At 50.0% G+C, this 24,077-nt stretch overlaps 10 protein-coding genes across 10 annotated transcripts; 5 read left to right on the forward strand and 5 right to left on the reverse strand.

Moving 5' to 3' along the window:
- Positions 1–187: 187 nt before the first annotated feature.
- On the reverse strand, positions 188–1,556 carry BDV14DRAFT_201500 (FAD-dependent oxidoreductase; the record flags this gene model as incomplete). The annotated part of the gene is made up of 4 exons (XM_073773777.1): positions 188–247; positions 302–892; positions 943–1,497; positions 1,551–1,556. 4 exons carry the CDS (start codon positions 1,554–1,556, stop codon positions 188–190), a joined length of 1,212 nt encoding a protein of 403 aa, XP_073626736.1.
- Positions 1,557–2,772: 1,216 nt separating this feature from the next.
- Positions 2,773–4,852, reverse strand: BDV14DRAFT_190690 (FAD binding domain-containing protein; the record flags this gene model as incomplete). The annotated part of the gene is made up of 5 exons (XM_073771367.1): positions 2,773–2,915; positions 2,967–3,083; positions 3,137–3,311; positions 3,363–4,268; positions 4,325–4,852. 5 exons carry the CDS (start codon positions 4,850–4,852, stop codon positions 2,773–2,775), a joined length of 1,869 nt encoding a protein of 622 aa, XP_073626737.1.
- A 785-nt stretch (positions 4,853–5,637) lies between these two features.
- Positions 5,638–7,579, reverse strand: BDV14DRAFT_209692 (Cupredoxin; the record flags this gene model as incomplete). The annotated part of the gene is made up of 5 exons (XM_073775708.1): positions 5,638–5,887; positions 5,961–7,043; positions 7,140–7,384; positions 7,445–7,519; positions 7,577–7,579. The coding sequence occupies 5 exons, from the start codon at positions 7,577–7,579 to the stop codon at positions 5,638–5,640; spliced, it is 1,656 nt and encodes a 551-aa protein (XP_073626738.1).
- Positions 7,580–8,782: 1,203 nt separating this feature from the next.
- BDV14DRAFT_209693 (Kelch repeat-containing protein) lies at positions 8,783–10,080 on the forward strand (the record flags this gene model as incomplete). The annotated part of the gene is made up of 1 exon (XM_073775709.1): positions 8,783–10,080. Exon 1 carries the CDS (start codon positions 8,950–8,952, stop codon positions 10,078–10,080), a length of 1,131 nt encoding a protein of 376 aa, XP_073626739.1. The 5' UTR covers positions 8,783–8,949.
- A 1,449-nt stretch (positions 10,081–11,529) lies between these two features.
- On the forward strand, positions 11,530–14,279 carry BDV14DRAFT_201504 (Zn(II)2Cys6 transcription factor; the record flags this gene model as incomplete). The annotated part of the gene is made up of 11 exons (XM_073773778.1): positions 11,530–11,629; positions 11,690–11,721; positions 11,774–12,379; positions 12,431–12,457; positions 12,558–12,732; positions 12,793–12,814; positions 12,869–13,121; positions 13,171–13,185; positions 13,233–13,436; positions 13,509–13,975; positions 14,042–14,279. The coding sequence occupies 11 exons, from the start codon at positions 11,530–11,532 to the stop codon at positions 14,277–14,279; spliced, it is 2,139 nt and encodes a 712-aa protein (XP_073626740.1).
- A 285-nt stretch (positions 14,280–14,564) lies between these two features.
- BDV14DRAFT_175966 (MFS transporter) lies at positions 14,565–16,638 on the reverse strand. The gene is made up of 3 exons (XM_073769168.1): positions 16,385–16,638; positions 15,383–16,317; positions 14,565–15,312 (listed from the first exon to the last, which is right to left on the reverse strand). The coding sequence occupies exons 1-3, from the start codon at positions 16,455–16,457 to the stop codon at positions 14,719–14,721; spliced, it is 1,602 nt and encodes a 533-aa protein (XP_073626741.1). The 5' UTR covers positions 16,458–16,638; the 3' UTR covers positions 14,565–14,718.
- Positions 16,639–17,721: 1,083 nt separating this feature from the next.
- On the forward strand, positions 17,722–18,551 carry BDV14DRAFT_175970 (uncharacterized protein). Its single transcript, XM_073769169.1, has 3 exons — positions 17,722–18,085; positions 18,149–18,198; positions 18,264–18,551. The coding sequence occupies exons 1-3, from the start codon at positions 18,009–18,011 to the stop codon at positions 18,491–18,493; spliced, it is 357 nt and encodes a 118-aa protein (XP_073626742.1). The 5' UTR covers positions 17,722–18,008; the 3' UTR covers positions 18,494–18,551.
- Positions 18,552–18,866: 315 nt separating this feature from the next.
- Positions 18,867–20,178, reverse strand: BDV14DRAFT_175972 (aldehyde reductase II). Its single transcript, XM_073769170.1, has one exon. The coding sequence runs from the start codon at positions 20,029–20,031 to the stop codon at positions 19,009–19,011; it is 1,023 nt and encodes a 340-aa protein (XP_073626743.1). The 5' UTR covers positions 20,032–20,178; the 3' UTR covers positions 18,867–19,008.
- A 355-nt stretch (positions 20,179–20,533) lies between these two features.
- Positions 20,534–21,194, forward strand: BDV14DRAFT_201508 (VOC family protein; the record flags this gene model as incomplete). The annotated part of the gene is made up of 2 exons (XM_073773779.1): positions 20,534–20,644; positions 20,712–21,194. The coding sequence occupies 2 exons, from the start codon at positions 20,534–20,536 to the stop codon at positions 21,192–21,194; spliced, it is 594 nt and encodes a 197-aa protein (XP_073626744.1).
- Positions 21,195–21,975: 781 nt separating this feature from the next.
- Positions 21,976–23,778, forward strand: BDV14DRAFT_209695 (MFS transporter; the record flags this gene model as incomplete). Its single annotated transcript, XM_073775710.1, has 3 exons — positions 21,976–23,288; positions 23,365–23,428; positions 23,536–23,778. The coding sequence occupies exons 1-3, from the start codon at positions 22,048–22,050 to the stop codon at positions 23,776–23,778; spliced, it is 1,548 nt and encodes a 515-aa protein (XP_073626745.1). The 5' UTR covers positions 21,976–22,047.
- Between the last annotated feature and the right edge of the window lie 299 nt (positions 23,779–24,077).

Here is a 24,077-nt window from a genome sequence, read left to right on the forward strand (position 1 = left end):
CACGTCTCAGTACATATCGAGGGCCATATTGTGGTTTGAAGTAGAATGCTAGCTTCCTCATCTACAGTCACATGTCCTAGAATGTGACTGTACAATTTACCCAGAAAGAGTCCGGAAAAAAGTCAGGTGTGTAAGAATGTTGAATATCATATACATTGCCTCCTAACTACTTTATAGTCTCACTCTCTCAGAGCGACGACTGCCGACTGTAGTACTGAGTAAAGTCATGAAGAACCCCGTAAATGTGCTGCGATGCAATGAGTAAGGCCACATAAACCGACGCATTCGACTGCAGACATACCTTGTCAAAATCTTCCTTAATCTGAGGATCCTCCTGCATGCGCGCAATAGTAGCAATAGCAGGGTCCTTCTCAACAATGGTATCCGGATCCGAAGTCGAGACTCGCATAAAGTTGGTCGTCGAGACTGGATCCGTGAAGTTCCAGTAAATGGACCTACGCACCTCGTCGTACTTTTCCAGAATACTCTGGTCTGCCCGGCCCAGGTAAAGACCAATAAGGCACTCGGATAGTCCTATCGCATCTGCAAACCCGCCTGTTAGACCTAAGCCACCCCACGGATTGCAGAGGTGTGCTGCGTCAGCTGCTAGACAGATACGGCCAATCCGGTATTTCTGTGCGGAGCGTTGGTGCAGTCGGTATGGGCTTATGTTGAGGATAGTGTAGTCGCCTGGCTTGGGGTGGCCGGGGAGCAAGTGCTCGAAACGAGCTGGGTGGTCGTCGAGGACTTGACGCAGGGGCTTGCTGCCGTCTTCTCTGTACGAGACACGCCAGAGACCATCCTTGGTCAAGCGAGCAATAATATGCCAGTCCTTGCGGTCGATGAAGAAGTTGAGGTCATCGTAGCCGAACTCGTCGAATGGGTAGTAGACCTGGGTGCGTTGTTTAGCAAGAAACCTGAATTATCAAACTCAACACCTACATTCGTCGCAACCATCTGGTCATTCCAGGTCTTCCCGTCAAAGTCCCGACCAAAAAGCGACTTGCGTACTTGGCTATTCGCTCCATCACAGCCACATACAAAGTCCCCTTTGATCGTCTTCTCAACACCACCATTTTCACGAACTGTTACCCACGCAGAGTCTTCGTCCTGTCCAACATCCAAAGCCTCACATCCCCATTTCACAGAGATATTGTCATTTTTCTGTGCATGAATCCATAGAATCTTCCCCAGCGTGTCGATAGGCAGAACAGTAACAGCATCCGGACTCTTCGACGGAGCAAAGTCCTCGATCGTCACGATCGGGGTACCGTCAGCCCTACGGAATGTTGAATTCTTGGGCACAAATCCCGCGCGCCGAACGTCTCCCAGGACTCCAGCACGGCGCAGTATTTGAATGCCGGGGGCAAAAATGTGTGCGGCCCGCGGCTGGGAACCTACCCCGTCTGCTTTGTCGAGGAGTGTTACCTGTATACCAGCCCTGGCGAGTACCAAGCTCAGGGAAAAGCCGCAAGGGCCGGCTCCGACGACGATGACCTTAATACGGGAGGTTAATGCTGCGTGTGCGTAAAGAGCAGGAAATGACTTACATGCATGGCTATGGGTGTTTGTCAGTTGCTTGGTGCGTACAATGTCACACAGGTAAGCATTCTATTTGACGGTCTGGACGGGGAAGCCACCATGGTCTACACCTTCGATTTATGCGCTTCTTGAACCCAGCTCCCCAACCTGGGCGAGGAAGCCGAAGGCAAGCCTCGAGCATCATACTATGCCGTTATGCAGCCTTTGGCTGGCATTACGCAGAGCAAACATATCATGGACTCCGGAGTACTCGCATATACAATACTGCCGGCAGAACCTGGTGCTCATTGGTTGCTGACAGGTTCGCATTTTCATCAGCATGCATCCCTTCGGCAATGCGGACTCGGAATGCTGATTCACATCAACCCCTCATACTTTAAACGACATCGGGAACCCTCACCCCCTTTGCTGTCATGGGCTTGGGGTATGACATAAAGACAACAAAGTTCTTACAAACAAATGTTCCCTGTGCTTGGGAACTCCTATTCAAGGAACGAAGGAAGGCACTCGACTTGGGGTAGACGCTCCTTCTCACCAAGACACAGACAGTATAGAGTAACATTTCCTGGCCGGATCGATGTCTCCACTTAGCATAGGTACCTACTACTTGGGGACCTATTTCCGGCCGGTTCTGCTCGACGGCGCGACGGGCCAGGGGGGAGGGGGGACCGGTGGCGGCTTAGACGCACGGACCTTAGGGAGGGGCGGTCCGGTAAATCCTTTGAGATCCACTTTGGAAAGTCTCCGAGTGTTGACTGACGGAACTGACTCACTCCCGCCATATGAGTCTCGGCTAAATGATATCGTTGACTCGAGCTCTGCAGAAGGATTGTAAAATACAGAGCTTGGAATCAAGGGATTGTCGATCTTTGTTACTAGCTTCAAACACCATCACTTTACTTGGATTAGCCAATGTTTCGATTACCTTTCCCCTGACTCGATAATATATAACCAATCACACAGGGTCACTACGCTAAGGATTCCTCCTGCTGAATTGAGTGATGTTAAGCACCAGGCAGAAGTATTACATCAAGACATCTTGCTAAGACATGCATTGCCAAGTAGTGGTGTGCAACCTTGGATCTGTCGTCAAGACGTTGGTCTATTGCAACTGTGTCTAACAGACAATGGGAGAAGGAGTACATTCAGTGCCTAACATCATTCCTTATTCTTCGACGTAACCATTCGCATCTCTATTCACGTGGCAATTCTTGTATTCTTCAGGCTCACTCAATGTCCATTCGCCTGGCCATTGGTGTAGCCGTTTCTGTGACCATTCAACGATCCTTTGGTCTGTCCCTTTGCGTGCACGAATCCGTCGAAGAAGCTACTAATTCCATTGTGGTTTTTGAAATCTAGAACCTTCGAAACATCTGATGGAGGTTAATTTTGATCCTGAAAGGGATTAATTCAAGTATACTTACATTGATCCGGGCGGACGATGGCAACCGCTCCCTGTGCAGGATCAACTCCATAAAACTCGTATGCATGGCCGTGGCCTTCGTGATAGCTTTCGTCGTCAATGTAGATTTTGTGCACGTCTAGTTGTGTCGTTAGCAGGCTAAACTATTGGTGATATAGGCGGCATCCATACCTCTCATCTTGTATTTGCCAGTCGTAGGCCAGAAAGCATCAGGTATCTGTTCTTGTTGAATGTCAAGTCTCTCGCCGGAGAGAATCAGAATGACTTCAATCAGGCTGTCAATGTCTGCGCCGGGAGGTAGGTATTTCTTGATTGGGCCGTTATCCGAGAACAGGTATGTTTCAAGCTGTGATATGCATTAATCACTGTAGTTCTGGACAGTCGAAGCATAACTCACATCATTGAGCTTCGTAGACGCCGACTGCTGTCGAATGTCTCCCGGAAAGACAATAATTCTCCATCTTCCATCAGAAGGCAGAGCATTCACTGACTTCAAAACCTTTGCATCGCAGAATCGAACGACCTGGACACCTTGAAGGCGCATTCCGACTTTGAGGTTTGAAGCCGCTTCCTGGTTGCTCCCTTCGGCCTGAGTGATGATTGAATCGTCGTAGGTAACCGTCAACCCGGCAGTAAAGGCCTCTGCCTTCACGAAGATCTCGCTGAAGTCAATCTTCCCGTTTGCATCAATGACACCGCCGTCCTCTTTGGCGATCGAGGACATCTGCTTTGCCCAGATCTTGTCCCAGTTAATCAGGATATCTGCGACTTTCTGGCGTTCCAGGACATATGTCTCAAGCAGTTCGGGGCCAGCATGGCCCTTGAGAATGGAGGCCAACTTCCACCCGATATTATACCCATCCTGCAAACTAACGTTCATGCCCTGACCTGCCTTTGGAGAATGCGTGTGGCATGCATCACCCGTTAAGAAGACTCGATTGGCCTTTGAGAAATGATCCGCGATACGCTGCCCGATAGGATAGGCCGACCACCACTTTATATGTGCAAAGTCGAGCGCATAGGGCTGGAAGACTTGACGCGCGGCATGTTGTATATGCTCGAGTGATACCTCTTTTGCCTTGGTACCTGCCGGGAGTTCCACGTAGATTCGAAGCATAGAGCCGCCTTCTCGGGGGATGGTGATGATGCTGCCGGCGTCGGACTGGATAATGCATTGTTTGCGGACGTCGGGGAAGTTGGTTTGTGGGAAGACGTCCATCACGCCCCAGACTGAGTCGGAGGTTTCACCGACCATATTGTAGCCTAGGGATTTGCGGACCGCGCTGTGCGCGCCGTCGCTTCCCTGGAGACTGTTAGTTGGCTGAACACTCATTAACAGCGGGATACTTGGTAACGTACCAAGCAATACTTAGCCTCAAACACCACCTCCTTCCCATCCTTCTCAGTCACAATCGTCACCGGATGAGCTTTGGGATCAGCGGCCTTCTCCTCATCAACCGTGACCCTCGTAACCTTATACCCATAATCAACCTCCTGCCCATTCAACCTCCTCATAGCCTCGAGCCACATCTCGTTAAACCGTGCCTGATTCAAAATAACCCGCGGCAAATGCGACAACCCGGGCGTCGTAGCATGCGCGCTGCGCTTCCTTACAATTCCCACACCATTCTTCATAGGATCGGGCCCCCAGAAGCCAACTTCAATGTTGTGGTATGCTTCCCTGAGCAGTTCCTCCGCCATACCGAAACTCTCGAAGATTTCGACTGAGCGCACCTGGACGCCATCTGCTTGTCCGACGTCTAGAGGGCCCGATCGGGACTCTAGGATTTTGCACCGCAGGCCTTGCTTTGCGAGCCATGTTGCTGCTGCGAGGCCGGCTGTGCCGCTGCCGCAGATGATGACGTCGAATTTGGTATCTGTGGGCATTTTGGCGTGCGTGGGTTTGGGTGTTACGAGGGAGATAATGCCGCGGTATGTTCTCCGTAGACTTTGGATGAGGATTGAGGTGAGCGACTCGGGCGGGTGGTTACGTTGTAGAGACATTTTTCTATTTGGCTGGCCGAGGAGTGATCATTGCATGGATTGTCCTATCCAGAACAAAACGAATCTAAATGACGAGCACAAACATCAGGCCACAACAAGTTCTATGTCTACCGGCCTTGTGTTGGATGATCCCATGTTTTCCGAATGGAACACAACCGGGAGATACGGTGTTGTAAGAGAGATTCCCAAAGGGCCTGTAAATGCATAGATCCCTGCATAGCCGGGGACTAAGACTTCTGCATGCCGATACATGTCTAATTTTCCGAGTTTCCGAGATGCAAGTAGGGCGATCACCAATCTTACAGAGCAGATAGGGTGAGATTCTCTGTCTGTGATAACGTAACTTCGATACCTACTTTGGAGACCTAAAATTACATTCCATTCATGTTGTAGTTATGGACGGCCTTCGTGATCTTTTGTTATCAGTTAGGGCGCCACAGATGGCATTCGCCTGCGGTACGTTTTATACAAGAGTACTTTACAATGCAATAGATGGAATTAATCAAGCCTTCATCATGGAGGCAATCACTGAAACTTGTTATTTGATGTACGTATTTTCAGGCTGCCGGAAAGATGCAATCAACCCCTCGAAATATCGGACAAAATTACATAAATTAGATTCATCTTCTGGATAGCTTGATAGCGTTCCAATGAGGTAACCTCCTGCCCTATTCCCACTCTGTTGATATTTGCTCCCCTTCTTGGAATTGAAGGACCTGCTGGGTCTCATCTTCAAAATGATGTTGGACTAGGGGATCATGGCTCGCATTGCCATATGCATCCCCTCCGTAACTCAGATAGCCTTCCAAACCATCCGGCGTCCCAGCACCCATGATCTCTGATGCATTGCCCATAATCCATACGGTCTGCATTCCCATGACCATATGCTGAAGCGTGTGGCAGTGGACCATCCATACCCTGGAACACAGCGAGCACAGCGTCAGCATACAATTATTCTTCACAGAATATGAGCGAAAGAAAGGATACCTACCCCGGATCCTGAACATGCAACCTCCAAGCCCGCCACCCCTGATCCGTCATATTCTTATCCTCCCCCACATACTGCCAAGGCGTATACTTGTAAAGCATCGTCGTATCCCTAATCACAGGGTTATACCCCTTCAACCTCTCCTCATTTTCCGTGGCATTATACGTCCCCGGTCCACTGCCCAAATCATAAACATGCCCACCATGAATATGCCAGGGATGCAAGTCGAATCCAATATCCAGCCCATTCGGCTGATTAATCATGATAATATCAATGACCTCGCCCATCTTCGCGACATAGACATTCAGATCGGGATCCCACCCGTCATGTTCCTTAACCGTTGTCTCGAAATCGGGGATGGCGTCGTCGCCGCGCTTGTAGATGTCTATTAGATAGGGTGTGCCTGGTTGGTGCTCGTGCTTGAAGTAGGGCGTGTGGCCCCTGTGTTGGTTTGTTTCTGTCCATGTGTGGTTTGATACGGCTGCGTAGACGCCTTCTTTGCGGAAGAGTTGGAGGGAGTAGAGGACGACCGTTCTGTCCACTTTATCGGCTGTCGGAAAGTCGTTTGGCTCTAGGGGTTCAAGGGTATATTCGAGCCAGTCGTAGACTTTGTTCGGTAGGGTGATAGGCTTTTCGGTTTCCTCGGGACGCGCCAGGTCTGTCGTCTGGTTAAAGGCCAAATCACTGGTCGAAACATCATACGCGAGCACCGCGTACGAAGAGACATTCATGGGTCGATACCGGGACTCCATCTGGATCCAAAACGCATTCTTCCCAAGACGCCGTAGCTCGTCCTCGCTCTTGGTGTGCAGGAGGAAATCGAAGCGCTGGCCTGAGGCGATCTGGATGCGGTCTGTTTGCGCGAGCTTGGTGTATTTCGCGTCTGCGGCCATGACTGAGACGTTGTCGTGCTCTTCGATACCCATGGTTACGAGGTTCAGAGCTGGACCGCCTATGGTTCGCATGCGATATGTCTTGTCTGGTTCGACGTGGATCACGTCGGGGCCACAGGATTCCACGAGCGAGGGGTCCGGCATTACCCATGGCTCAGGCGTATCTGTTTCGTTTGCGGTCATGCCGGGGAAACTATTCCCGTTCATTAGAATTGTCGTGGGGTCGCCGGTCCTGGGAAGGTCAGTTTACTGCTGTCAAATTATGGGGTGACTGCTAAGTTGAACTAACCATCGGACCACATCAAAGGGCCTCATCAGCTCAGTCTCTATCATATCGTCGGTCTTATTGTAATGCTCTGAAATGAACAGAATGCGTTCCTCGTCGTACTCATAGGGCGGCGAACTACCATCCCTTTCGTGGACAATGAGCGGTCCTGCTGCAGATACTGCTTGGAATCCAACATGGGTATGGTAGAAGTGTGTTCCAGCCTCACCGACATTTGGTCGGATTTCATAGTCGAAATACTCTCCAGGCTTTGTGTTTGATCAGTACATAGTCTTTTGAATGCAACGTGTATTCTCAGTGAGACTCACCTTGATGGGCCATTGACTGGCCTGTGGTGAACCATCAGAGAATGGAGCAGTGGACTGGCTTAGACCATGCCAGTGCTGTTGGGATACCGTTAGATGATAGTTGTCTCATAGCCAAAATGGAGCTGAGATTACCATGGTAGTATTCTTCGTTTCCAAATCATTGTATACTCTCACCCAAGTGGGCTGGCCTTCCCTCAGGTAGATGGCTGGGCCTGGGGAAGTTCCTGTACATGTTACATGAGCATAACCCAGGACGGTGATGATAGAAAAAGTGAGACCAACCATTGACTAACACGCTGGGCCGAGTAACGCAAGCTACAGGAAAAACTCGCTCAGATACTCTGAGTATGTGATCAGGTTGGAAATCTGGACCATGAGTTGTATACCGCGCGTTGACTACCGACCATAGAGCAGCCAACACTAGGCAGACCGCAAAGTCTACAGCCATGACTCGGTCTGGAATCTCCCAATCGAATAGGTTCCCCCCTGTCTCTGGTAGTAGTCGTAGTCGTGGTATTATTTAATGCCGCTGAGAGTGGTGGCAAAGCCACCGGTCTAGGCCTCCTCGGGGTATAGGGCGTGCTAAGCTCGGTGGTATCGGTCTAGAGGTATCGCCACGTAGTTCCCTGTAAAGAGTATGGGATAGAGTAGATGGGAGGAGATTCAAATCCCGGGCGACATTCGGTGTTTGGTCTATATTTTCTGGCCACCCAATTCTGCAGAGTACAAGCTAAACTAGTCGAGAACCACTAGCTCACGTCAAAGACACTTGATCACTCATCAATAAATTGGCACTTATTTTGTCGTACCAAGATTGCATTCCTCAGCAGGGTTCAACGCACGATCGGTTATTTCCAGCCTTGGCCCAACGCCGATCACGACGGACGTGCGCCATCCGCCAACAAGCTGCAGAGTGGATCAATGGAGTGGACAACTGGACATCGTATACTCCTGCCAAAATCGATCGGGATAGAACAAGGGAGTGATGTAACCTTGCAGGCCAGGGGCAGGGGTGGTTTTGGGACGCCTAAAAGCAATATGGATATGGATAGGCTCGGACCCGAGGCTGAAGAAATTCGGCTATCCGGAAATCAGATATTATGGACCCTCTTCGGTCTGGCATTTGTTCTTGTTTTATTGCTGGGTCGGCACGCCGAGTGGGCCTGTCAGATTATAGTTGGCGAGGCTAATGTGTGATGATATAGTGCCACAACTCGTCGGTGATCCTTCGGACTTGGGGGGTTTGGCACGAACCGCAGTATGTTATGTCCGAGCTTCCATACAGATGTGTTCAACCTTGTGGATTAGTGGGATTCGAGGAGATAACTTAGCAGATACTCCAACTATCCTTAACAACCTCCAACGCCGAAGGAATTGCTGGCCTAGGTGGTTTCTCGAAATAGCGCCCATCCGCTCGCTTCGTGCTCTCACAAGGCACAGTATAACCGTTGAATTTATGTGCTGGTCAATTATTCCTCTTTGAGAACCCCTGTCATACTACAATAATGCTATCAACAATCCTCACAGTGCTCCTGCTCCTAGCCTCAGGCTGCGAAGCTCTACCAACCACCTCGACCTCGACCTCAACCTTCTTAGCCGGCGAATGGTCAACCCTCCCCAACATAACCCGCGATGGCACCTCATACCCCCGCCAAGAACACGCAGCAGTCCTCGTCGGCGACAACATCTACGTGCTAGGCGGGATTCTCCCCTTCGACGGCAAAGAATACGCGACCACCAACATCGTCCAAAAGTACAACACCATCACGGGAACATGGACAGAGACAGCACCCATGCCGGCGGCTCTCAACCACGCGAACGTCGCCGTCGTCAACGACAAAATATACTGCCTTGGCGGGCTCGAAGCAACCGATGAAACGTACTGGAATGCAACGGGTAAATCGGCTGTCTATGACCCCGCGAGTGACGAGTGGACGGTCCTCCCTAGTATACCTGAGGGCCGAGAAATCGGCAGTGCGGCGACGCTGGTTCTCGGTGATACAATCTACCTCCCTGGAGGACTGGCATACACGAACATTACCTTCGATCAAGAGGGAACTGTGTCAAGATTCACATCGTACAATGTCAAGACGCAAGAGTGGACGAACCTGCCTGACCTCCCTGCGCCGCGCGATCACGCAGGTAAGGGTATATACCAGGATATGCTATACATTCTAGGCGGACGAGAATTTGGAAACAAGAACGTCGTCTCGACGGTCTTCGGGTTCAACCTTACCTCTCAAGAATGGTCGACATCATACGAGTCCATGCCCATTGCGCGCGGGGGCGTCGCATCTGCGACAATCGGGTCTCTGATGTTCACGGCTGGCGGAGAGGGGGATCGCCGGACTGCGAATGCCGTGTTCCCTGAGATGCAGGCTTACGACGCTGCTACGAATACGTGGATCAGTTATGCAGATATGCCGCTTCCCGTTCACGGGACTGATGCTGTGGTTTATAAGGGCGAGATTGTTATTCCTGGTGGTGGAATCGTGACGGGGGCGACTTTGACGCCTGTTGTGCAGACGTTCAAGCCGCCTGTTTTGGATGTGGGCGAGACGGAGGGGGGTCTTACGATTGTGGTTATGGTTTATGGGGTTATTGCTGATTTGACGTCTATGCTGTTCCGGCGGTGATTGCTTTTAAAATTCATTGCATTGAATGAACTTCCAATGATGATCTGGATGGTTAGGTTACGGTATACGTTATACGTATGCGTAGGCGAATTAATGGAACGTTATCGAAGAGTTCTGCAAAGACAAGACGATTGAGTGCCATTGACAAACCCATGTACACACCCTTATCACGAAGAGAACACATAATTCATTACAATAGGAGGATACTACATAAACCCTCCAAGCTACTTCCTCTAATTTCACACCCCTGTCAAACACCAAAGCCAAAACAAGACGACGCCTCCAACGGTGGCGCCAAGACATCCCTGCATAAGATAGTGCATAATATATTCAAGATAACGGTAGATTTTTCCGACATCTTCAATATAGTGAATGACTCGATGATAAGGACGGCCAAATTGATATGGTATCTGTACGATAGGCGAGATAGGAGATACAGAACGTGGCGGCCCTTCGCTAGGTAACGACGATAACTACCTTGGAAGATAGGTACGATGTCATCACAGGCCTGATCTACGCTTCCTTTGCCGACGGTCGTGCAGAAGGAATATACATAACATCACTGTTTCAAGGGAGGGGTTTGCCATGGCTTGGAGGCCATATTACGCAAAGTCTTAGCGGAGTAATGACAAGCTACGCCGGCACGGTTGAGCGGCAATGCCTGACTCGATTCGAGGAAGCGGGAGTATGTATATCCAGAATACCTGACTACTTAGCCCTTGGAGTAGGGTGAATGCAAGGAAATCGCCTCAATACTGCAGAGCCTTATAGACTCCCCTCGCCAATCCTTCCGGGATCCTTGTCGATCAGTGACAAACGTACGAAGCAAATTGACGAACCCAGCAATCAGGAGCAATTACGCGCAACTAATCGCGTCCCCCCACGCATCCACCCGTGAAGAAATCCGTCGAGACCTAGAACCTGGCTCACGCCAATCAAAAATTAATGAGGCTACGGGCGATGTGCATAAATCCCAGAATACGCTAATACGCTGAAGAACATTGCGTCAACCGCCGGAAGGATGAGCGATCCGATGTAACATACTGTAAAAATTCAGGAAAGTCTTTAGGTGGCTGAACTAACGCGCAACTAGAGTGTCTCGATTGACCATCGAAGGAACGCGGCACTGCCTGTTTAGGGCAAAGGAACGGGGACTAGAGCCACCAGGAGCTCGGACATGCCGCGTAGCCGCCCGCCCCCAATCTCCAGATAAGCACTAACACAAGCAGGATCTCCTGCTGCAGAAAAGTTATGCATGCAGCTAGACTAGGTGTCAGATCAGCGTATCTCGTCAGCATGCCAAAGCTGATAACGTTGATTATAAAATTTCCTCCGCCGTTGAGAGGAGGGGGGGTATGCGCGGTTCGGTAACTCCAATTCCTAACGTGGGCCGGTCCCAACGCAGAGGAGGCATTCAACTGCTATTTGTCCATCACAGTTTGTACAATGATGCCAGCAGACGCGGTCGATGTGTCTTCGGGGAGGAAGAAGAAATGGATGACACGTCGGAGGGGTGCATGTGAGATGTGCAAGTCCAAGAAAGTCCGCTGTGCGTAGCATCCCCGGTTATGTAGTTGACTTGTGTTTGCTGACCTTGGTGATGGCACAGGCGATGGCGCGACGCCATGTAGATATTGTAGCGTGAGAACAAAGTTCCTCGGATACGTTAGCATTGGCTAATGCGTCTCGTCAGTTGCATAATCTGGAGTGCGAATACCAGCTCTCGAAGAAGCAGCAGCAGCAGCAACAAGAGAACTCCAACAAGCCCCCGCCAGTGTCAACAGTCGAAGACATCTCAATAGAGCCGGTGCGGGCAGGAAGCAACAGCTCCGGAGCAACTACACTCGTTCCCTCGCCAACTGACGTACAGATGTTGCCAGAGTTTACAGCCGCACAGTTCGAAGCATCACGACGTGTTTCCGGAAGTGCAGGCAGCAATTTCCAAGAGATGATGTTTGCGACGAATGACCGACATTTCATGCCAGTGATGTTGGATGGATATACTCAGGACGATTTCTCGGGTCCCGCCATGGAGTGGATGGGGAGTGACAGCCTAGGAGCACCATTTTCTGTTGACATGAGCAACATGAACGGGATCGGAATGCTACCTTGGTCACCTCCAAAGACCAGCTATTCGGATGCCAGCTTTGATATCCAATGGCCAATCGATCACACTACCGGCACATTAGCAAATCCAACTGCGACAACACAATTTGAGCCGACTTTGCCACTGTCCCCTTCCACGGGACCGATGAGAGATATATATGATGAGAAAATGTGGGAGGAAGTTAGTCCAAAGGTAAGGACAAGTGAGCAAGTGAAAATCATATAAGCTAACGTAGTCGTGTAGGATGCGACAGGGAATCTTCCAGGCATGGTACATCTTACTCAGACGCAAAGGCAATTGCTAACGATGTGCGAGATAAGACCATAACCCCAGAATCGACTTTTCTCTGACGGCAATCTTCTCGGCACAGCGTCAGCGGCTGGGAAATCTAAGCCGAACTCAACAAGACGAAGTAGATGAAATCTTCAGACGGTTGTCTGATACCCAATCTGAGATGTCATGCGGCTTTGGCTGCGAGCAAGATGATCGCGACCATTTGCGATGGTATTGGAGCGACACAGCATTGATTGAAAAGTGCAAGGCCGGTACGTCTGATTATCCACGCCATATCGTTCGCACCTTCCGGTTGAATCTGACTTGAACAGCTTGTTTTGAAGAACCGCTTGGGTATATCACACCTTCCTATCATACACTGCAACAGGACTGACTAAACAATCCTAGCATTTCCACCTTTTTAACCAGAGAGCATTTCGACAACTATGTCCAACAAGCGCGGGAGTCGCCATCCATTGAGGGCTCCGCAGTAAGACCACTGATTGACTCAGTAATGGCGTTCGGGTTTCAAGCCCTAGCCGCAAGATCTCAGACCCCAGCAGGTTCTGATGTGTGTCGAAATTCGATTGTTCGGCGGAGAATGGCGTTGAGCTCTCGCGATGTTGTGCAGCGATCGCCAGACTCGCTCTTGAAGATGCAGGTAAGTCAGCAATTCCTCGTGTAAAATTGGTCAGATGTTGACTGATCAGACAATTCTAGCAATGGTACGATCTCTGAGCTTTGCTCACCAACACGGCTAACCCACCCGCAGATGACAATTGCCGAGAATCTTGATGACAGAATCTACACTGAACTTTTGTCATTCGCCGTCAGCTGCGCCAGAACTCGAAGATTCATGAATCGCGACTCGACTTACCTGGGCATGACAAAGGAGAAAGAATACCTGGCAAGGAGGTGTCTGTGGTATCTTTATTCAAGCGAAGTCGTCCATTCTATACGCGACGGAATGCCGCCTGTAAGCCCATTTCCGATTCGGAACGAGCCACCTTTTCTTTTCCGGCTTATCTGACACGATACTTTGAAATAGATCCTCACCCGAGATTGGACTGACTATGCGCTCCCTGAAACCAGCAAGGAAACAGACTGGTTGCTCATCAAATGTCAACACGCCAATGCTCTCAGTTCAGCGGTCAACACGCTCTACAGTCCAAAGGCTCTCTCTCAGACTTCGGCCGAGCGAGAGCGAAACCTAATGCAAGCACACAAAGTCCTCGAGAACTGGAGAACAGGTCTTCCAAGCCATCTGCAGAACATCCATCGCCACGAAACGGGGTACGTCACACTCGACGACCAGAAAACGCGCCACTTGACTTTGACAATGGTCCGCAAGTACCACGAGGCCATTTTCACTATATTCTTCCCATGGACCGGAAATCAGCAAAAGGGTCTAATCTCAGAACACTATCGCAGAAAGAGCATGGAGCTTTGTGTGAAATCAGCGCAGGCCGTGTTAGCCATTGCGGCGCGGATCTCGAGCTGTGACATACTTGGAGGGTAAGAAAAGGACATATCTAGCCCAGTGAGGATACGTTGGCTGACATTTCATTTTCCATATTCTAGCAATCTTATACACCTGATTGCAGCATCAATCTGCGTAACGTTTTTGGATATCGTGGGTACCGGGTGCAAGAAGAGCTTGCCATATTTGAGTATGTGTTGTGGTATTTTCGGGAGTCTGAGTTTGGATAACGAAATGCCCTTGACCGATGCTCTGAAGCTTACACAGCTCGCTCAAAAGGCTGGGAACTTTGAGGGGCTGAGGGTGGAAAGATCAAACAGCATGACGGAGTTTAGATGACGAATGAGATGATAGACGATATACACTAGATGAGAAGATGTCTTGCTATCAGCGATTTAGAACAGGTTACAGGCGTCTCTTAAGGAAGATAGACCAAATGCCACAGTTCAGAATTTCCTAGCAGAGTACCTTCCTTTATCTTCATTGTATCGAACCTTAACCTCTTTACAGCAGGACGTAAGGAAGGCACACTGATCGCGATGGCCCTGCGACCACCCGACACAGTGACGAGTCAGCTATAACCTGTCAATACTCTGTTGCCAGAGTCGAGTGGTCTACAAAATCTGACTACGTTCTCATAACGCCTGCCGTATAAATGATTGTTATGTAGACCCCAGGGCTCTAAGGTATTCATTAAACACCTCTGATTAAATCCATAAATCACCATCTTAAACTCTTTCAACGAAATCAAAATACTTATTCATTCAACCCCCACCATTCAAGCAACAGCCTCATCCCCCTTCTCTTCCTCCTGAATCTTCTTCGCCCTATTCCTTCTTCGATAATCCTTCACCAAGAACACCAGCGCCAACAACGTCCCAAACGCCGTCAACCCCGTCGAAAACCACAACGTCCCCCGATACCCATGCAACAAATCAGCCTCCGTCAACCCCCCATTATTAATCTCCAACTCAATCGTCCCCGCAAACCCGAGTCCCAAAGAGATACTATATACCACAATCGTCATAATAACACTCGACCCCATCCCCTGATACTGTCTCGGCACCGCATTCGCGAATATAATTGTTGCAGCGGGGAGCGAGGAATCCATTGCGAATGTGGCGATTATTGTCGCGAAGAAGAAGTACGTCCAGTAGATTGAGTGCACGGGGCGTAGGGCCATGAGCAGCGACGTGACGAAGTAGCATGTCATTGCGAAGAGCATGATTGTTGATGCGGGGACTTTGTTTATGATTTTTCCGACGACGAGGGCAGTTCCGATGCCTGTTATTAGGATGGGGGAGAGCCAGGCGGCTAGTTGGATGGGGGTTTGGCCGCCTATGTGGAGGCAGATGCGGATTACGTAGAAGAGCTGGATAGGTTCCAAGTTAGTTTTGTTCAGTGTAAATTTTTGGGGGGAGCTGGATATCAGAAGGACTTACCCAGATACCAAACGTAGACCACCCCGCTGCCGTACAGCCAAATACGAACGCAATATCCGATGTCAAGACAGCGACCGGAAGAATCGGGAACCGAGCGACACGAAGCTCAACATATAGAAATGCCCCAAAGAACAAGAAACTGAGAATCAGACAGACATAAACATATGGCTCGTCCCACGTCGTGACAAGACTCTGGTTCCAAGCGAAGTTGAACAGGACCAGAGCGGTAACACCACATCCACCACCCAGGAGATCAATGCGGTCCAAGATCTCGCGAAAACTGCGTCTCTTCTCCTGCGCGTCTTCAACGGGGATATTCGGGATCGCGACGATAGACGTGAAAAAGAGGAATGCTACTCCGATCGCTTGACTCCAGTAAATCCACGGCCACCAGGCCATCGTGAACAGCGGGCCAAAAAGGAGACCAGCCATTGCACCGACAGGCGCAGACGCAGCGAACCACGCAAACCCCATATTCCTCGGTCCTTCAGAGAAACATTTCCCCATGATAGCAAGCGCATTCGGCACCGTGAGCGCGGGCCCAAGACCCTGCAGGACACGAGCAAGGACGTAAACGGGCCAACTAGCGTAGATAGCAACGCCAGCCATCATACTCGTGAGCGAAAGCCAGCCCATGCCAATAATGAAAATCGCCTTGTTTCCGAATTCATCGCCCAGTCGTCCGCCGATTAAAATGAATGTGCCAAGTGTCAAGCCGTAGCCGGAGATTGTCCAACTCAGGTTTCCGGGGTCGGTTACGCCGAAGGACTCGCCGATTTCTTCGAGCGTTGTGAGGGTGTTGCAGAGGCCGAGCTGGTTTGTGAACATGGATGAGATTACGGTTGCGATGAAAATGCTTTTGCGGACGAGGCCATAGCTGTCGGCGATGTAGACGTAGTCATCGTGGGCGGTTTGTGAGGAATCTGGGGATGGTTCTGGATGGGTTAGTTGACGCGTTCAAGGGTCTGCGGGTTTTGAAGGATGGCTTTGAGAGCTACTTACCGTCTTCATGTTTTGATAGAGTCTCGGGGTCGCGCAATGCAGTTTCCTGCCCTTCTGGGGGTACGGTGGTCATTGTGAATCAATTGAGCATTAGATGACTATAGGAGAAGTTTGGAGAAGAGAACGAGAATTAGATTAATAGAAGCTGTAGATATGAAGGTAAAATCCTTCCTATCTAACAACGCACTCGGGATCTTTTTCTTTGCAGTGACGATAACGCTTTGTCAGTTTGCATAGTCGGAGTGATATGACCGGCTTGGCTTAGGGCTTTTCTTTTTGTCCAAAAGTCTCCAGGAAAGTCTCCGTTCCTCCGCTGCCCGAGTCTTACATAAGTCTCTTTCGGGGAGATATTTCACGTGACATGACAAGGACTATGTATTACGCTAGCTATATGCACTGTGAAGATCATGAATCCGACTAACTATGCAAGACCTATCGGTTAAATCATTTTTCAAGTATGATTTCTGGATTCGTCTGGATATTCACAGTGGCGTCTGGACCACCACGGCCCGAGCCTCAATAGGTAGGTGCAGTCCACGGCGGGTCGCCTGAGTCTCCATTTACTATGACCCACTGCAGATTTGCCTGCCTGCTCGACGGCTTCCCTGATCCGGTCAGTGCATACGAACACGTCTACGGAGTATATACATTATCTTGTTTATAGTGCCACCTGCAACGACAGGGGGGATACTTCTGCCAAAGGGATAACCTCGGTAGAGACAGCACGCCAAATAGGCCATATTGTGCCATCTTCTAATCAATTCACGTAGGTTTATTCTTGTCAACACCATCAAAAGTATATACAAAAGATTTTACATACATGTGAATGACCTCATATGATGTAAGATCCATTTGAATAGTGCAAGTACTTTGTACAGAGTATACAGAACTAATAGGTACGAACTAAAAAGAGTGGCTTTACAATACCAAAACCAGTGGAGAATCAAGCTCCATAATTCAGACTAGGGTGCATCGGAGGAACTTCGCAGTGGGTCACTCTTTCTTTGTCCAATTACGCGCAGCCTTCAAAATGTTTCCGAGATATTGCATGACATCCAGCCCCTGTACGACGCTACATCGATTTGGGGGCCATTTCAGCAAACTTGATTTTGGAACCACGTGAAGGATTGCAAGCGACATGAATATGATCAGCAATGCAGCCCTTGACGTGATCTAACGATCTACACTTAGCACAGACCCGGGTGGATATGCTACGGCGTAGTGGAGCAGAATTGGAGAAGCACAAGTTGCATAATTGTGTCGTGCTTTCCGTATGTGTACCTATATTAGTCCGCACTGACCTCGGCGTCGGATCTAGACGTATCTATACCCTGGCAGGCTGCTCGGAAGTATGCACGAGCCCGGTAACACGTCATTTGTAGATGTAGTTGTTGCAGCTTTCGCAGATCGATTTCGTGCGCCGTGAGGTTCCCGGCTATCTCCTTCGTTTTTTATGCAGAGCCGAACGCCGGAACAGTGCTTCTAGATTGCACGTGACACTCAACAACTTGGTGGTCAACCATCAGCGTGACTTGATAAGCGGAAGATATCACTCCCTGGGCCTGGTTGCTGGTTTCTTGAGTGTTCTGTGAACCAAATCAACACCATCACCTGAAACCACACGATGCCTGAGAAGCACGAATTCCTGTTCATCCTCCCAGATGGCCCAGAAGGTCTCAAGAACCGAGACTCCTGGACCGAGTAAGTTAATCCCCGGTCGAATCCACGAATACAACATACACGATTCTAATCTTCTCTCTCCAGCCCCCACGAACGATTCGTTGAGCGAGAATCAGAATACTGGCTTGCCGGAGGTAATCCCCACTGAATACCCAGTGTGAACTCGAAGATAATAATTGCTAACCCGTTACGAACCAAGGCCCCATGTACGATTCTCACGAAGAGAACATAGAGCGTGGCAGCTGGGTCCTTGTACACGCCTATGACAAGAAAGAAGCTTTGGATCTTCTTCAGCGTGACCCGTTTACTATTGGGAAGGTCTGGGATTGGGAGAAGGCTCAGGTGATCAGTATGAAGAGTGGACTGCGTGTGCCGTTTGTCAAGAACTCGATTAAATTCCCGCAGGATAAGATGAATGGTGGTAGTTAGATTATGAGGCAGCAACTTGCCATGATTCCTTGGATGGGAGAATAGAGATAGAACAAGCCATAAGATATGTCATCGAGAAGATCTCCTGAGCAATTATTGATGTCTTCAGAGCTGAATTAACAGTCCTCTAGATGTTTACCCAGCTGTGTAGTGGGAACTCTACCTGAGATCACGCACAGTTTGTGTTCTCAGCAATATGGACTACGGTGATGTAAATGACGGTCCTACATATAAGGAAGGCACGACCCCGTTCGAAGCAAGTATACCCAAATCGGAAGGCACAACCTCTCTAGAGCCCTACAAACTCGAGGAAAGAGCGATGGACGCAGTTGCCTAAGTCGAAAAAAATAAATATTTTCACCAAGGAAGCAGCGCTGGAGGTAGTTAGCCGCTAGGGAAGGATCGATAGCTGCAATCAAGGAAGTATGAAGTCCGGTATCTCAGAAGCCAAATTTCCAAGTAGATCTAAACTAGGCATACTAAACACCCTTTGGAAACTATATTCATGTTCCAAATCAAGGACTCTCCAACACCTTCTTAACACTGTCCTCAAAGCTCGTCCAACCTTCCTTCCCGAATCGCTTAAGTATTTCCAACTCCGTCTTACCATCAACTGTTCTTGTATCCCACGCCTGGGTAGAATCATCCTCAGGCCAAGCCTTGCTGGGGTCCTGCTTGCGGAAAACCTCAAGCCAACTGTTGAAGTTGAATTTGCCCGCAAATGCCAACAGCCGCTTGTTCTTCACCTCCTCCTGAGTCAGCGCACCAATATGCAAGAGCGCCACATCCTCAACATAACCAAAGTATGAGGCCCCGAACCCCCGCATGAAACCATCCTTCGACGGATTTCTGCCAAAGTCAAGCAACCACTTCGCCGTGCTACCAGCCTGCTGCTCGTCGAAGATAGTCCCGATAGTATAAGTCGGCAACACAGAGTTCACCACGAAACGAGGCTTCTCCTCCTTGCTAAACCTCCACATCTCCTTCTCGACTTGCGCCTTGAGGGCAGAGTAGACGTCCCATCCACGCTCTGCTTGATAGGGTGCCGGTTTCCACGCAGCCTCAATAGCCTCCTCATTCCAAGATTCCTCATTGAGTGCGATCTCCTTCGTAGTCGACCGATTACTCGCCGCCGCATCACTACTCGTAAACACGAATCGCTTAACAGAGGGCACCTTATTCGCAGCCTCAAGAAGTCTCCTCAGCGCTTCAACATTTGGCGTAATGACCACGTTCGGGTCTGGTCCGAAGCTCACGTCCCCTGCGACATGGGCGATGCCATCGATATTTTTGAGGACGGCTTCCCAGACGCCTGGGGCGTTTTGGTCTGGGACGATTGCGGCTTCGAAATTTCCGGAGGGGTTGCGCTTTAGCAGGGCTTTTGTGATCCATGCTGCTTTTTCTTCTGAGCGCACGGTCCCGCGCACTTTGTAGCCGAGCGATAAGAGGCCGTTTGCGATGTATGAGCCGATGAAGCCTGTAACACCGGTGACGAGGACGAGGCCTCCGGGGGGGACTATGGTTGAGGATGTAGACATGATACTGGCCGATGGGTTCGGAGTAGAGCTGTGAGATCGTACGGTATGACGGTAAGGAGATACTTCAGCTTAGTGAACACTATCTCGAAGTGCTCTCTGCAACTTGGGCCCTACATACGTATATTATAAATGATGCGTGCAATACCTATGGGCTTATTTTTCAACAACCATCATTAATAATGTGGAATCGGGTCTGCGGCTAAGTACCCAGATCTACGCTCTTTGTGCTCCGAGCACACTCTGTCGTCATTGACATCTGACCAGCGAATAAGACACCTCAATTCAGGCTGTAATCACGTATGCCGGACTGCGTTCTGAAAGTGGGTATCGTTTATCCGAGATGGAGACCTACTGACAGCCAATAGCCCTGCCTGCCTTACATCATTTTCCATTGGCTGAGAGGGATAAGCACGATAAACATATAGGTATCTCGACTGCCGTCTCTCAATACTTTCTCATTAACAAATTTGGTGAGATGCGGATGCAATTTGCTTCCCTCAACATGGCTCCATTCGCGGTCTTCCAGCTCTTCCTGCGCTTCGCAGCAGGATTAACAGGCGGTGCACCACCCGCGCAAATCCCGACTCTCGTCCACGAAGTCGAAACCCCCCATGTACGTCCCAACCACAAAATCTTCCCCAACATTCATCGTATAGTTCATGAAACCTAACAATCAACAGTACGCAGTCCACCACACCGTCGTCTCAGCCAGCAACCTAACCGAAAGCCTCCGCTTCTACGTCGACGGGCTCGGCCTCAACGTAATCAAAAACTACAATTTCCAGGGCGACCTTACAACCCTCTTCGGAACGAACACCTCAATCTTACCAGGCTACTTCCTCGGCGACACGACCTCCGTCTTCAACGGCACCGACGGCGTGATCTACCTCGTTGAGTTCCCCGATGCTGTCCCCGGTGTCCCTGTTGATTCGGGCCCTCCGAATACAGGGCTGTTCTTGACGTCGTTCTGGATGGGGGATAAGATCAATTCTACGCTTGATCGATTGGATAGGTTGGGGCTGGGTGGGACGCCGCATGTAGCGACGTTTAGGTTTGGGAATGAGCCGTTGGCGACGTATGCTACTGTGAGGGATCCGGATGGGGCGAGGGTTTTGCTTGTTAGTCGGCCTTATATTAATTCTGTTGGTGAGGAGCGGTCTTGAGGGAGATGTGCTTGGGATCAGAGTTGCATCACCCCACATATTAGAGAAGGCTTAAGAGCGTACGGGACTTTTGCGGTTAAGTTATTCCGTACGATACATAGACATGACATCCTACGTGGCAGAGATTATAATCAAATGCGAATTTTTATAACAGACACGTTATCTACGAGACGACATGGATCATTTTGTTAACCATGGCATTTTTAGATACACAAACACAATCACATAAACAAAACGCCCAAAGGGTATAGTAACAGGTCAACCTAATGTTCCCTCCCGCCGTCCCGTCCCGCACGCCATCCGCCGCTGAAATTCACCCTGTATACTTTCTACCTTCTTCACGACACAACAAGATTATGCAATCGCCTTAGCAAGCTGGAATGACGATCCAACCTGCCAACGCATCTTATCAGGTCGGATGCGATAACAATTCTCGGAATTGGCACGATAAGATATCCGAATTACCGAAGCCTCAGTGGACTTTCGAGGTGGGACCCTGTCGATCTTCGATACCCGGATTCCGAATTGTTCGAGACCGATGTGTCTCCTACGTCACTGGCGTTCTCAACTCGATCGGCAATGCTCCGTGTCGACGGCTTCGGAGTAAGACGGTAGAGTGAGGTGCAGGACAGCTTGGAGCTCTAGTGGAACGACTAATCAGCCAGCCAGGGGTAAAATTGCTTGCGCTTTGCAGAGTCAACTTTGACGTGTGTTCTTGCACTTACCATTAATTGCGGCTCATATTACTGTGACAATATACTATTGTATCTCAAGGCATCGTTGTATGTTGGCTTGTAAGCAACCACCACAGCTCAGACCATAACAGCCGTCTCTAGACAACGCAACCGCCACCATGTCACGCTACGGTGCCATTGAGGAAGAAGAACACGAGGTCGACGGAGAGCACAACGTATCGTCCACACTACCAGGACCCCAAGATGACCTGGACGTCAAACGTCCTCAGTCCCTACCACGCGAAGTCGCGTTCATCGCGATCGTCTGCATGGCTCAACTCGTGAGCCAAGCTGGTCTTGGCCAGGTGATATCGATTCTCCCTATCCTCGGAGAATCATTCGGTATCGGCAACAACATGAGCCAGCTTTCGTGGTTCCCAGCCGCGTACTCTCTCACGGCGGGGACATTTATCCTAGGCGCGGGTCGCTTGGGCGATATGTACGGGCACAAACTCCTTTTCACGACTGGGTATTTCTGGCTTGCGGGCTGGACGTTGATTTCGGGATTCGCTGAATCCACTGGGTCTATCTTTTTCTGTGTTTGTCGGGTTCTTCAGGGAATTGGGCCTGCGCTGCTGCTTCCTAATGGGATGGCTATTCTGGGGAGATCGTACGAGCCAGGCCCGCGCAAGGGGATGGTATTCAGTGCATTTGGGTCAACGGCGCCCACTGGCTTTATCTTTGGGGGATTTGTCTCCGCTTTCGCTTCGAAATATGCATCGTGGCCCTGGGGATTTTGGTTCATGGCGATCCTAGAAGTCGTCCTCGGTATCGCAGCGATATTCCTGATCCCACACACCCCAACACCACGAAAGCAAACAACGCACAGCCTCTGGGCAAGGATGGATATCGCCGGCTGTATCACAGGCATTGCGGGCCTCCTCCTCTTCAACATCGCCCTGAACCTCGCCCCCGGCGCAAAATGGCAGGATCCATCAACCTACATTCTCCTAATCGCCTCACTGATATTCCTCGGTCTATTCGGCTTCATCGAGCGCAAGGCAGCATTCCCACTAATCCCCTTCTCAGCGATAACGCCAGACATAAGTTTCGTGCTGGGCACACTAGCATGCGGCTGGGCTGCGTTCGGGGTCTGGGTCTTCTACGGGTGGGAATTCGTGCAGAATTTCCGCGGGATTTCGCCTCTGTTTGCGTGTTTGCAGTTTTCGCCTGCGGCGGTTAGCGGGCTTGCTGCTGGTCTTACGACGGGGTTGATTTTGCAAAGGTTGCCTGCTAGTTTGGTCATGATGATTTCTGCCGCGGCGTTTTGTACGGCCGATGTGCTTTATGCTACTATGCCGATCAAGCAAACGTATTGGGCGCAGTTGTTTGTTTCGGTTGTTGTTATGCCTTGGGGGATGTAAGTTATACCTACCTTCGGCTAACGACCTATATTTCTTATTGGTGTTTATACTGACTGGCTGGAACCACCTCAGGGAAATGTCGTTCCCAGCATCCAACGTTCTCCTTTCGAACGCGATGTCTTCGGAACATCAAGGGGTAAGTCCAAGTCCATCCCGTGCCATCCAATACCTGTTCGACGCTCTCCGAAATGCCCTGATGGAATCAGCTATGAACAGAACAAAATAAATAACATAAAACCACAGGTCTCAGCAAGCCTAGTCGCAACAATCATGAACTACTCCATCTCTCTAGGTCTCGGCTTTGGCGCAATCGTCGAAACGAGTCTCAACAAGGGCGGAACAGATTTAGTCAGGGGCTACCGAGGCGCATGGTATCTGGGCGTTGGACTCGCTGCATCTGGTATCATTCTCACTCTGTTCTTTGCGTTGCATGAGCATGGGAAATCTGTGAGGGCGAAGAGGAAGGCTGCGCTGGCCGATGAGTAGTATCTCTTTTCTCTGGCTGAGGCGCTTAATGGAAGAGGTGATTGGTATCTCTCTTTCAGCTTCTCAAGCTTTCGTTACGCAAAGATATCCTGGTGGAGGATGTCAGTTGTCTCTTTTTGGATGGCCGGGTCTTGACTATGTGTCCTTCGGCACTCTGCAGATAATCCACCTACGCGCAGCGCAGCGGTGTTCTCCCATGTTGGTTTGTGATGGGCTGGTCGTTGGTATGTAATGATCAATTGAGCATTCAAATACATGCACAAAGCTAGGTTAGACATTCAAAGACTACGTATAACCTG

Source organism: Aspergillus stella-maris, assembly GCF_047715825.1.
Source record: "Aspergillus stella-maris strain CBS 113639 unplaced genomic scaffold BDV14scaffold_38, whole genome shotgun sequence".
Taxonomy (NCBI): domain Eukaryota; kingdom Fungi; phylum Ascomycota; class Eurotiomycetes; order Eurotiales; family Aspergillaceae; genus Aspergillus; species Aspergillus stella-maris.